General features: G+C 38.3%; 1 protein-coding gene across 1 annotated transcript; it reads right to left on the reverse strand.

The window, feature by feature from the left end:
* Positions 1–289: 289 nt before the first annotated feature.
* LOC142519610 (uncharacterized) lies at positions 290–8,062 on the reverse strand. The gene is made up of 7 exons (XM_075622649.1): positions 7,978–8,062; positions 7,858–7,867; positions 7,650–7,760; positions 7,443–7,521; positions 6,839–6,846; positions 1,386–4,024; positions 290–747 (listed from the first exon to the last, which is right to left on the reverse strand). Exons 1-7 carry the CDS (start codon positions 8,060–8,062, stop codon positions 290–292), a joined length of 3,390 nt encoding a protein of 1,129 aa, XP_075478764.1.
* Positions 8,063–14,130: the final 6,068 nt, after the last annotated feature.

Genomic DNA, 14,130 nt, shown 5'->3' on the forward strand with positions numbered 1-14,130 from the left:
CCTTAGGTTGACAGACATAGGCTTCTTCATTTAAAATGACATTCAAGAAAGCATTTTTCACATCCATTTGATACAATTTAATACGCATATGACATGCAACAGCAAGTAACAATCGGACTGACTCCATTCGTGCTACAGGTGCAAAGGTTTCATCAAAATTCACCCCCTCAACCTGTGTATACCCTTGAGCTACCAATCGTGCCTTATTTCGAATAATGTTACCGGATTCATCTGTTTTATTTTTGAATATCCTTTGATCCAATAACATTGACGTTCGAAGGTCTGGGAACTAAGTCTCACACATCATTGCGGACAAATTGTTTATTTCTTCATGCATGGCATTAACCCAAAATTCATCATTTAGAGCCTCATTCACATTTTTAGGTTCAATTAAAGACACAAAGCATGATTGGCTTACCTGGGCTAATGTGGAGTTCATACACACTAATCCGATCATTTTCCGGTAGTCAACCTTCTCCTTTTTCCTTGTTTGCACATCCTCATGTATTTCACCAATAATTTGTGACAATGGGTGATTCTTTTGAATTTTGCTGGGAATATCTCTTCCTTCATTGTGTATCACTTCATCATCGTCGTAGTTTTCATTTTCCATGGCTTCCGTTCTGGTTAGTTGCGGTGTTGTACATGGTGTTGCTTCATTGGTCTCAACACTAACCTCAACACCAATACTGGTTGATGGCTCACTTGAATCCAACAGTCCATCAGTATCATCCTCTTTAGATTTTCCTTATAGTCCTGCAAGATCATCAAAAACGACATTAATGGATTCAATGGTAGTTCTTGTTCTTAAGTTAAACACACGATAAGCCCGACTATTCATTGAATATCCGAGAAATAGGCACTTATCACTTTTGGAATCGAATTTTGCGAGATGTTCTCGATCATTTAGAACGTGGCAAATACATCCGAAAACATGAAAGTATTTGAGGTTTGGTTTCCTCCCCATGATGATTTCATAGGAGGTCATAGTGGATCCACTTCTTAGAAACACACGATTAGAAATGTGACAAGCTGTGTTCAAGGCTTCAGCCCAAAACCTTTTAGACACATTCTTTGAGCTCAGCATGACTCGTGCCATTTCTTGAAGAGTTTGATTCTTCCTTCGGCTATTCCATTTTGTTGAGAAGTTTTAGGAGCAGAAAATTTATGAGAGATTCCTTTCTTTTCACATAGGGAAGTAAAGAGAGAATTTTCAAATTCTTTCACATGATCAGTTCGTATTCTAACAACTCTCTCATCATGCAAGTTGGTTATTCTCGCATGCAGTTTCTTGAAGATATAAAACGTATCCGATTTTTCTCTTATAAAACTTACCCAAGTGAAACGAGAAAAATCATCAACACAAACGAGTGAGTATTTCTTACCTCCCAAGCTTTCAACATCCATTGGACCCATTAGATCCATGTGTAGAAGTTCAAGACACCGTGTTGTCCCAAAGTGTTGCAACACCGGGTGTGCAACACGGGTTTGTTTACCTTTTTGACATGATCCACTAATATATGCATTATCTGAACACAAATTAGGCATAACTCTCACAGCTTCATACTTACAAAGATTTTTCAAGGTCTTGAAGCTCACATGACCCAGTTTTTGATGCCATAGATCCAGATTGCTTACCTTGGCACTCCGACAATCATCACTATCTCCCACACGATAGCAATTATCTGCAGAGCGTGTTCCTGTCATAACACAAACATTTGCATCATTAAAAACTTCACAATTATTCTTGTTGAACCTAACATGTAAGTCATCGTCACAAAGTTGACATATGCTTATTAAATTCGAGTTAAGTCCTTCAACATGTAGGACATTGTGAAGCATGGGAAGCCCATCAATATTCAGGGTTCCTTTGCCTACAATTCTCCCTTTGGCACCACCTCCATAAGTTACACGTCCACTTTTTAGTTCAGAATAATCAATGAGGTGTTCTTTAGAACCTGTCATGTGATGGGAACACCCACTGTCAAAGTACCATGCTCTTGCAATGTTAGTTTTCAGCGATATATAAATGACATTGCATTGTATAACAGTTTTTGGTACCCAAATTTTCTTAGTGGAAGAACTTTTGGATGTGGTGTTGGACATGGTGTTGGACAACACCTTATGCAACACCTGATTTGAATGCCACCTGAGATCATCAGTTCTGAGTTTGTAGCAGAAAGGTTTGATGTGCCCAGTCTTGCGACAGTAGTGACAGATGAAATGATGCTTTCGCTGCTTGGGATTTGAGATTGATACATGCCTTTTGTCTTGAGCCATCTTTGCTGAGGAGTGGCTTTTTGGCGGTGAGGAACTTAAACTGGATGTTTTCAACGTCTGTTCAGAGACCAGCTTTGAGATTTGTACAGTTTTCATGGGTGGATTTTCTGTTTTAGTGACAGCATCGACTCCCACACCCTTCACAGATACTGTGGTCCATGAACTGGAGTTAGACGACTCACCATGTTCATACATACTTGCAACATAACCAAGGCCAGATCTGCTGTCCTTTCCCATAGTCAGTACTGTGTCAAGTTTTGATGAGCTTGAATTGAATTTGGCAAGAGTTTTTGATGCTTTCTCAAAATCCTCTTTGACTTTACATAGTTCAAGATCATTCCTACTCAGCAAAACTTCTAGCCGAGACAAGTTGATCTTCAACTCAGTGTTTTCTTTTGACAGTAATGAGTTTGCCTTATTTCTTTTGAGCCAGTCATCATAAAGTTCTTCATACATCCTTTGGACAATTTCCATAGTAAGCTCTTCTTGGTCAGATTCCTGAATTTTATCAGCTTCTGAAATTTCCAGAGAATTAGCATTGAGACACAATGATTCTGACACAGTGTTGCGCCCTGGTGTTACAACACCAGTGGCAACACCAAAGGGATTGACCTGCAGTTTGTAGGTTTTGTCCTGGATGGCAGATAAAGAGGTGCAATCATCTCCTTCCTTGGTTTCAAAATCATCATCAGGGTCCTCATCACTCAGTGTAGCTGCCATATTTTTGTTTTTGCGAAGCCGATTTACGCACTCATTTGCATAATGACCAAATCCAGAGCATTCTCTACATTGGACTGAATCAAGTTTTTTTGTTTCTGTTCGAGCTGATGAATCATTTCTCGATCTTAAATTCCCTTGTGTTGATGCAGTTATTTTATTTTTTTCAAAAGGAACAAACTGTGGTCGTGATGTTGATGCAATCTTCTTCTTATCTCTCATTCTTTTTAGGTAGTCACCAAATTTTTTTGTGATTAAGGAGATTGATTCCTCGCCAAGATCAGAGTCCTTTGCCTCTTGAATTAGACTATTCACAGAATCATCAGTAGTTTGTAAGGCAATAGCCTTCCCATTATTTCTTTTCTGTAGGTCTAGATTCATCTCAAATGTTCTATGAGAGCTAATTAGGTCTTCCAGATTAAGTGTAGAGGTGTCCTTGGATTCGTCAATAGCACAGATTTTGATATTAAAACGCTCAGGAAGAGATCTCAGGATTTTTCTTACCAGTCTTTCGTTTGACATAGGATCACCGAGACTAAAGGCCTCATTTGCTATCTCACGCAATCTCCGATCATATTCCACAATATTTTCGTTCTCCTCCATCCTTAAGCTTTCAAATTTAGAGATCAACATCCTGAGTTTGGTTCTGCGAACACTCTCAGATCCTTTGCAGTGCTTTTGAAGAATATCCCAAGCTTCTTTGGCAGAAGTACAGTTGGTGATGAGACTGAACATGTTGACATCTACAGAGGTGAATATAGCATTTAGCGCCTTTGAGTTGAAGTTCGAGGTTTGAACTTCATCATTGGACCAGGAACTCTCTGGTTTGCTTCGATTATCTCCATCATCATCAACTATCCTTGGTGGAGACCAACCATCTAAGACTCGTTGCCATGCCCTTTCTTCGATAGATTTGATGTACATCCTCATCTTGACTTTCCAGAGAGCATAGTTCGAACCATCTAAGACTGGTGGTCTAAAAGTCGTGTTAGTCACTAGTGGATCCATTAAGCTATCAATGTATTTCCTGTAAACAGCAATAAACCAGAATCAATCACTTAGTGTATCAAGTGATGGTTCTGATACCACTTGAAAGAATTATTGCGCATAAATTAACAAGAAATAAATATTAAAAACAGGTATATTAGAATTGGGTGTGGTGCTCGGTGTTATCAACACGGCACACAACACAGCACAGCAGCGAAAATTTGTTATTTAACACAGAAGTAACTTCAACAAATGAATGCTTGAATTTAAATTATGCACAAGTACAAAGACTTGTGCACTGCCTCATGGCACAAATTTCACTAGAAAACTTATGTAGATTGTTTACACCTCAAACGATACTAGTGAAGGAAACAAAGATAAATTCCTTGCCACTCCAAGGAATTGAAATATGCATCAAAACCACAAATCAAATCTAGATGCATAAGTCAAACACGTATTGCTTAAAATTCAAATGAAACAACTCTATGATCAACACTCTGCGTCAATGTTGTTCTTCGAGTGTTGGTAACACCAATCAGCAACACGATCACACGATAGCCGAACCACCCTTGCTTCCTATGCAAATCTCCAAGACCGGAATATATTCTAACAAGACTCCAGTCACCGTCAAGGTATATTTGTGCCGCCCAGCATATTGATAATTGACCCTTGTATATATAGTCTCTTCTTTGACCTAGATCTTCATGGATCCTTCACAACTATAAACAAGGAAACTAGAGTTTAATAGGAATCAAACTCCAATTTAAATATGATACTTTATATCTTATAGATAATTTTCCAACTAAATTGAATCATTCCTAATGATAGGAGATATTAAATCTTGGAAAACCAATCTATTAAATTTGTCTAGAAGTGCAAAATCAAAATAATATAAAAAATAAATTCGGAATAAAATATTCCTTTCAGTTCTCTTGCTTCCAATCTTCGCTTGCCACTCTCGACTCTCTGTACTTTAGTGTGATTTTTTGTCTGATATATGGTTGTGTTGGAACATTTCATGTTCGCAATATTGATTTTTATGTTAACAAAACTTGTTATTTTGTTTCTAAAAATGTATCTAGTGCTCAGAAAGCTGAAACTGATCAGGACCTAAACTGATCAGTTCTGGAGCCTTAACTGAAGCTGCAAAGACACAAAATGAAATCGCCAACTGATTGCCAGAACTGAACCAGTCCAATTGATATATCTAAGAACAGTTCAACTGATTGTCCAGCTGATAGGTGGTTCAACAGTAGACCTTCAGATGCCTGACAAGCTGATGAAAACCTCAACTAATGAGCTGGGCAAAAGAACTGATACAGTGAAATCAATACAAACTGGTTTCACCATACAAGTTCAGAGAACCAGTTCACAATACCAGTTCAGAGCATCAGTTGTAACTGATCTATTCTCATGTCATGACAAGACTATTTAATGGAATCCAGCTAAGCTCGAATATACAAGCTACAAGTTACTTCACAGACGAAGGTACAATAATGGACGTTGCAGCAAAGATAAAAGAGAAAAGCTTCCAGAACTGGTCAGAATGACAAGACATGTCCTAAGGAAGCACATGCAAATGAAACCGACACTATTATTCATTCTCCACGTACGGTTAGCTGAGCGCCTAAATACCATATCAAAGACCATTGAAGACATTAACACAATAATAGTCACAATAAAAATATAGAGTGGAACTACAACTAAATACCAGTGTGTGAAGAAAACTGATGACACGTTTATTTCATATCAGGTTACTAGAAGCAGTTAGCCCAATTGTGTGTGAGAACACCTTCGTGTTGTATTGATTAGATACGTTCTCACACACTCAGACACAATCACTCACATATACAAAGAGTTGAGATTATTGTTTTGTTGAGTAAGTCTTCACACAAAGACGTAAAACAATGTGTTTGTAGTCTTGGCATAAAGGCATTAAACATTATGCAGATTGTAATGTATTTTCTGCAATCTTTAGTGCTAGGAGTTCTAGTTGGGTGCTACCCTTCTGGAGTGGGTTTGTACAAGGTGTTCTATAAATCAAAGTTTTCTAGTGGATCCTATCCGAGGTAGTAGAAATGGTAAAGTAGAATCAGTTGAAGTCTCCGAACATCCATAAACATATCTTGTGTCTTTAATTGTTTAACTAATGTTTTAAAACTGATTTGATCAGTTCAACTAATATCAGTTCAGTTCTTCCCGTAATTGAACTGATACAAGCCCGAACTGATCCTCCTTATTTCAGTTATTTTGTTTAAACACAAGTTAAAAGTTTTAAAATGTTCAGTTTTTTTAAATAAAGATTATTTCGAGTATCTTCCGTTTGGTTTGAAAACCGAACTCGATTTAATTCATCAATGTATTTATTCTTGGAACACAAGCTATTGCAGCTTATGGATAATATTGTGTTTGAAGCACCTTCAAAGGTGTAAAAATGATCTTTCAGAATGTTCGTGGCGGCTAATGTTATGGTCTTTTTAAACTCTCAAAACATAGCAAACTTCATGTCATGCATGTCACATAGCGCGGAGGACTCTTGGATCGGGCGCCATAGCGCTTGTTGCACTGGTTTGGGTCGTGTGTGCATGATGTTCTTGGCAATATGGTCGCGTGCTTGGAATAGCGTGGGTACGATGATTCGTCTGTTAAGCAATGGTGTTTGCTTCCAACAGCACGGACGCGCGGATTATTTGCACGATGCGCTGCTTGTACTATATTTTTTCTTTCTTCTCTTCTTGACAGCACACCCATGCTTATACACTTGTTTGTAGGGAGGGTCTTGCTTTGAACACTGCCAAACTTCTCGGTTTTTTCCCTTCTATTTGCCCTTTTTGTCGCAATATGCACATGTTACCTTGATCCCTGCAAATGACACGAACAACTATCAAAAAGACATGAAAATGTGTTGAAACATTAACATAAGTACCAATTAAAACCATAATATAAGTGCAAAATTTTGAACTTATCAAAACACCCCAAACTTTAAAATTTTCTAGTCCCGAGAGAAATAAAGAAACTATATGACAAAGAACAATATAGACGCAAATAAGGAATGAAAATAAAGAACTTAAGTTGTGGAATAGGGTAATCATCACGGGCCTCAGAGATCAAAGAAGCAAGTTTCTCAAGTCTGATGTATGCCACAACCCCTTAACAGTTAACGTGCATGTGTGATTTTCCAGTCTCATCTGACCAACCCAATACCTTTATAAATTCATGCAATTCGTTCACTTCACAGATTAATGGGACTTTCCACTCAAGTTTTAACTACCATCCATCGAAATAAATATCCACTTGCATAGAACAAAAAAAATTTTAGGTCAAACATTTGGTTCAAAATATATGCAAGAAAAATATACCAAAATGTAACTTGATGTCATGAGATGTGTGTGAAAATGATAAAATTTTATACTCATTGACAGTGTTCTTCAAATGTCCACAAACTCAAATTTAACGACTTTCTCCACTAATATATTAGATAAACGTGACTTGGTCCGTAGGTCTTTTAAGCTTGTAACATTAAGCTTCAGATCATAACTACAATAAAGATAAGGATAAAAAAGAGAGAAACTAAGTCATTTACTTGTGTAGAGCATTTCTTAATCTCGAATCATCTACCTTTGATTGAATTTTTCATCGTATTGATGTTCTATCAAGCATTATACAGAGCCTCTCGCCAATTTGTATAGTTTCGGTAAAAGAAAACTAATGCCTCATGAGGCTGATCTTTTAACGAAAATCCATGAAACCAATTCCTCAAAACTTCAGCATCGTTCCTATGAAAAATAATTAAAATAAACATTATTAACAGAGTAAACACAAAAATATAGTAATGTAAATTTGAAAAAAAAATGTATGTTATAACAAACTTACCATAACACATCTAAAATTTGCATCACAAGGACTATATCTATATTCTGCTCACTGATCGATGAGGGTTATCAAACGATGAGTTATTTTATCATACTACATCGCGTTACTCATGTGTCATACCCATATTTTCGATTGCAAACTCACCCTCAACAATCAAATTGAAATGATAATCCAATGTGTCATCCCAATTATATATTGCCACCATTGTCCGATGCATTCATGAAATTCATTCCCATCAAACGCTGGCCTTGGAATGTGCAACTGGCCAATTTGTTGTAGAACTCGGTCTGGGTCATATATCTGGACAATGTTGAAACATATAAGCATGCTCACCGAACCCCAATATTCTTTGTCAAATTCATTAGAATAAAACACTCATTTAAACTATAATTAATGAAAAAATCAACTAAAATGCAAAAATCTAAACATATATAACTTGCAATTATGTTTAATTTTTTAATGAATACCTGATTGTGTTTCATCTTATCCAACAAGCCACGAATCAATCCCACTGAGTGGGTAGTAGCATGAGTCCACATAAAATAACAGTTCCACATGTATGAAAATAAATTGGACAATATAATTACAATGCACATAACAAAAATGTGTTTACACAACAATTTGTAAATATATCTTTCGCTAAAATGGTGGGAATTGAAGGATTTGGTCATTGTGCTTATAGTCATCGGGAATGTCGCCAAATGGATCTGGACAAAGAAAGGTAATTATAGACAATTCCAAATGTGGAACCATATATAAATTAAACATATATAATAATGAGCGTGTAATGGAAAAAAAATGTTCTGAAATAATAAATAATTTTTAACTAATATATACGGGTAAAATAAAAATTGGTCATTCTATTTCAGCTTTGCTAATAGTTGATGCAGTACAAAGTTCATGGTAGAGAAATGCTAATACAACACTTTGCTAATAGTTGATGCAGTACACATTGTCACCAACGCGAAGATGAAATATATGGGTTTCCGAGCGCCATCTTTCAGCGAGGGTCGTAATCAAATGATTATCATATTTGAGAAATCCACAACAAATAATGCCATAGAACCTCATCATTTAAACACGCAAGAACACAATAATGTATTACTTTATATTCACACAATTTTGATATTATATTGTCAGATCGACGCACCCTTAAAGTTTTATCCAAATTATTTGTTGAGATCGCACTTAATATATGAGTTTCTTATCTATATAAAACACTATCATCTATTGGTCCATAAATATTTCGTCATATATTTCATATATAAAAATTAACTAACGAGAAATAAAAAAAATATTAATTATAATATACTTTTGATTTAATTTGCATAAATGTAATAAATACAATTTTAAAAATAAAAAATATTTATGATAATATTAAAAAATAAACTAATATAATAATAATAACATTAATAAAAACACTTAATAATTTATTTTTAAAATTTAATACATCTACTGTTTAATTTTAGGAATAATAAAATTAATATCCAAATTGATATTTCTTATCTTAGTAAAATGAAAAATAATAATAATAATAAATAAATATTATAATATATTATAAATACAATTATAAATTTTTATTGTATTATTTACGTAAATGATAAATATAACAAAAATATTAACAATAAAGTATTATAACTAATATCTTTTTTAATTTAACATATTAATGTATAACAAATAAACTATAACAACATATAAAATAAATATAAATTATAAGAAATATTTTTACATAAAAATAAATATACTACTATAAAAATAAAATAATAGTTAATATATTATTAATGACAATTTAAAAATAATAAATAAAATCATTTCAATTTTATTACAACACATATAAATTTAACAAGTTATATAAAAAAAACACACACATGCATTTGAAAAAATGTATGTTCATATAAATATAACATAACGACAAATAATAATAATGAATTTCATTCCCGTGCCTTGGTCAATTTTTAAATTTGAGTTGCTCTATAATATTATGAAACACAATATTTTGTTAAACGGAATAAAAAAGTACCATATTTTGACAAAAATCTCCTAGGAAAGATCTTCCATAAACCCATGGGGTATATTGATATTCTTCCATGTCTAGTATTACAAAGTCAATGTTCTATTAACATGAGTGTCACCAATAACACAAAGAATAAAATAATTTCCTTGATTTTTTAGCTTTTGCGGTAGATTTTTTTGGAGAATTGCAATGCACTCTTCAATCAACTTAACAATCTTGATGTGATCCGGGTGAAATGGACGAGCAGGGTCGGGTGCTCCACCGAATCTACTATCAAAATGATGAAAGAAATAAGAGCAATGTAGATATATGAACCAGAAGCTTCTTTCCCGGGCGGAGAGGATTTCCTGCACTCAAGAAGGTAACCACGTGAATGGGCGCCGGAGGGGTGTCCGGCGTGGCCACTCCGATGCTTAAGTCAGTGAATGATTCAAGCCAAGAACCAATGTAATCAAGTGATGGTTGTGATATTGGTGTGAAGAGTGGGAGTAAATGAACAATAAATGAGAGCATTCAGTGTGTGAATTCAATATCTGAATAGAGAGTAAATGCAAGTAAAGAACCTGATATTTATAGTAGAGGATGCAATGATGACCTCGTTCTTTGTGTTTGAGCATTAATTGTAGTAGGACGGCTGATTATACTCTATTGTTCTGACATGTCAAATCTCATACTAATCACATCCAGTCCACTCGATTTTGTCAACCATTTATGTTATTGTCAGAGATAGTTCGGCTGTGTATACTTTATCAAGTCGGCGTCATTAAATGCTTCACACATATCGAGGTGGCGCGGGTAGGATGCTTCTCGGGAAATTATAAGATAGTCCGGGTATCCAATAGGCCGGGCAGGTGACTTCCCTGGTGTTCCACGGACCGACTCCATGGCCCGAGTCGTCCCGAGAAGGTTGACCCGGGAATACTCCATTCTCCTGACCCGGGCACTACCCATGACCTGGGTCATGCCGGGGTATCATCACTCCTTCCTTAAATAGTCGGGCTAGAGTCATACCCGCTGTCCCGATTAGTCTTGTATGCCCGGTCGGGAGAAATAATTTGCCGTTCCGCCTCCCGAGACGATAATGATGACGTCATGTTTACCAGTGCTGACGTAACCCCTAGGACAAAGTTGTCAGAACCTTTCCGTATCTCGAGAAGACAAATCATCATGACGTTTCGAACTTTGCGCCTGTCTTTCAAATATCCCGCCTAATCATGCCGCCCAATTTCCCAGGTCAATCTGGTCCGTCTGATTCTTCTTAGATCAACGGTGTAGATTGACCCTTACCCTTATATATAGCAACCAACTGGTTTTTGAAAAATCATTTGCAAATTCAACCGCGTAGCGAAGCTCTGCCAAATTTTCCTCTCAAGCTTTTCCGTTGCGTGAATCCTACTCCGGCGATTTTTCTGTTCATCAGCTACTGGTCATCATCTTTGCTTTTCTTCCTAGTAAGTTTCTTCTCCCTTATTCTTTACTTCCCTAATCATGTCAAACTCCACCTCTTCCACTTCTGGTAAAAATGTCAAGGGCCGGTCGGAGGATAACTCTCCTGCTCCTTCTGAACACTCTGTTCAAATTTTCATAGACATCCCTATTCTTTCTTCCCGACCCCTTCCTAAAAATCAAACCAAAGCCTCTTCCTCTCGACTTACTAGGGTCTCTGGCAAGGGGAAAGACAAGGTAGCAGGGCCCTCGTGGTTCTCTACTGTGACTTCTACCCTTCGTCCGGGTAGCTTAGAGGATATAAGATCCTTAGGCTCTATCCCTTCTACCTACAAAATCAAAATTCTCGGGCCAAATGATCACCCGGACACCCCTCTTCCCGGCTTCCAGACCTTTTTTCTAGAACAACTCAAGAGCGAGCTTCGTTTCCCGATTCACCACTTTTTTGAAGGGGTGGCCCGGTTTTTCGATCTCTCCATTAATCATCTTCACCCTAATGCTTTTAGGATAATGGCAGCCACTTTTGTTTTGTTCCGTATGAAAGAACATTCCCATCAACTCTTCCATTTTTCATTATTTTTACTCTTTCCGATTTAATGACGGTGTCTTTTCTTTCATGGCCCAGATGCATTATCGGTTTTTGACTGACATCCCTTCTTCTCTGAAGGGGTGGAAAACAAAATTTTTCTTTTTGCAACTTCCCACTCTCCCGGCCTGTGCCACAGGCTTTCTATCCTCGATGCCTCCTCAACCTGAACTCCCCTCCGACTTCAAACTTCTTCCTTTTTTTACTCATGCCCGGGATGCCCTGGAAAAACAATCCTACCTGTCCTTGGTACTGATCGGGGGGGGGGGGGGGGGGGGGGGGGCAACGGGCAACTTGATTCATTATGGGATCGGGTCTCATCCCAAAGACCCTGTTGACCAGATCATCTGCTGGTCCCTCCGGTTGAAGGCCCTGGGTCCTCCCCAATATCTTTGGGGAGGATGTTAGCTCGGATCTGATCAAGATGATCCGGGATCTTCTACGCCTGGATGAAGTGGGGCATCTCCAAGGACTCCACCCGAACGAGATGCTGTGCGAGGGAGTGGCCCGGTCCTTCTCTGTAAGTTCTTCTATTTGCTTTATCGTTTAATCATGTACCCATTTTACTTACCCCTTCATATTTTCAGGGCTTGCAAATGCTCATGGCCTCCTTTGAGCGAGTGGCTCAGGCTGCCAAAAGGGCCAACACACAGGCCACCTCTGCCCGGGAGACGCGTACAAAACTCCAGGAGGAGATAAGCCGGTTGAATGAGCTCCATGAGCATGTTCTGGCCCGGGAGAGGGCTGTCTGGGAGCAACAAATGAACTTAACCCGAGCAGAACTAGCTGAGGCCCGGGTAGAGTTGCAGGCGGCCAGGGCAGAAGCAGAGTCCTCTTGAATCCGAACCGAGGATTTCCAGGCTGCTGTGAGCCTTATAAAGACTGCCCAGGAGGAACAAATGACAAATTTCCTGAAGTCCCTGGATTTCAAGAAGATGGTGGCTGACAAAGCCTTTTCTTACTTCGAACAGGGCTTCAATAAATGCCTGGAGCAGTTTGAAGAGGCGAGCCTTGTCCCAGCAGACCGGGAAGACTTCCCGGACTTGGAGAAGGCTGTTGCATCACTCCCGGAGGATGAGGAGGAGAAGGCGGAAGACCCCCCAGTAGATTAGGTTTTTTCTGTTATGTATTTTCTTTTATTCCCGGGCTTCCGGGCACCCTATAAATTATTTCCAGTATTAATGAGTGTTCTGTCAGCTTTTCTTGCATTCAATAACTGTTAAAATATTTCCAAGTATCATAAAACTCTGCTTCAAATACCCTTGTAGATCTTAATCAAACTTCAACAAGCACTTTTAAGTTGGGGGCATGATCCTTTAAACAACTCATCTTGATAAAGTTAGGATGTAAGTCCCTTAACGCAGGAGATAACTAGGGTAAAATTCTCGGGTCAGGGTACGGATCTCTGGACTTAGGATATAACCGGGGTGCGGGTCCTCGGGCCAGGGTACGGGTCCTTGGACTTAGTAGATGACCGGGGTACGGATCCCCGGGCCAAGGTACGGGTCCTTGGGCTTCGGAGATGACCGGGGTGCGGATCTCCGGGCCAGGGTACGGGTCTCTGGACTTAGAAAACACTTCTTTGGAACAATTTTTTTATTTGATGTACAAGAAATAGATACAAAAGCTTCTAAACGTAGTATTTCTTCAAATGAAAAGAATTCCAAGGCCTTTTTAAGAGAGCGTCCCTGAGAATCTTCGAGATAATAAGCTGCCCCCGAGCCGACTCTCTGAACTATTTTGAAGGGTCCTTCCCACCGGACTTTCAATTTCCCCACATCACCCACTGGTTTTAATTTTTTCATGACCAAGTCTCCAACCTGGAAATCTCGTGATCGGACATGCTTATTATAAGATTTCATTACCCGGCTGCGATAAGCTTTCATTCGAATGGTTGCCCAATCTCTCTTTTCTTCAACTAGATCAAGTTCAATGGCTCGGGTCTCATCCCAAAGACCCTGTTGACCAGATCTTCAACTAGATCAAGTTCAATGGCAACTTGATTCATTATGGGATCGGGTCTCATCCCAAAGACCCTGTTGACCAGATCATCTGCTGGTCCCTCCGGTTGAAGGCCCTCCCCAATATCTTTGGGGATGATGTTAGCTCGGATCTGGTCAAGATGATCCGGGATCTTCTACGCCTGGATGAAGTGGGGCATCTCCAAGGACTCCACCCGAACGAGATGCTGTGCGAGGGAGTGGCCCGGTCCTTCTCTTTAAGTTCT

Source organism: Primulina tabacum, chromosome 11 (genome assembly GCF_025594145.1).
Source record: "Primulina tabacum isolate GXHZ01 chromosome 11, ASM2559414v2, whole genome shotgun sequence".
NCBI classification, from domain to species: Eukaryota; Viridiplantae; Streptophyta; class Magnoliopsida; order Lamiales; family Gesneriaceae; genus Primulina; species Primulina tabacum.

Excerpts from the sequence above, each read along its gene's own strand:
- LOC142519610 (XM_075622649.1), bottom strand. The coding sequence starts at position 8,062 with ATGGTGGCAATATATAATTGGGATGACACATTGGATTATCATTTCAAT. Across the intron at positions 7,522-7,649 it reads ACAAATTGGCGAGAGGCTCT|TTATGATCTGAAGCTTAATG; the intron begins GTATAATGCTTG and ends TCTTTATTGTAG. Across the intron at positions 748-1,385 it reads GGATGTTGAAAGCTTGGGAG|GAAAATCTAAAGAGGATGAT; the intron begins GTAAGAAATACT and ends CAGGACTATAAG.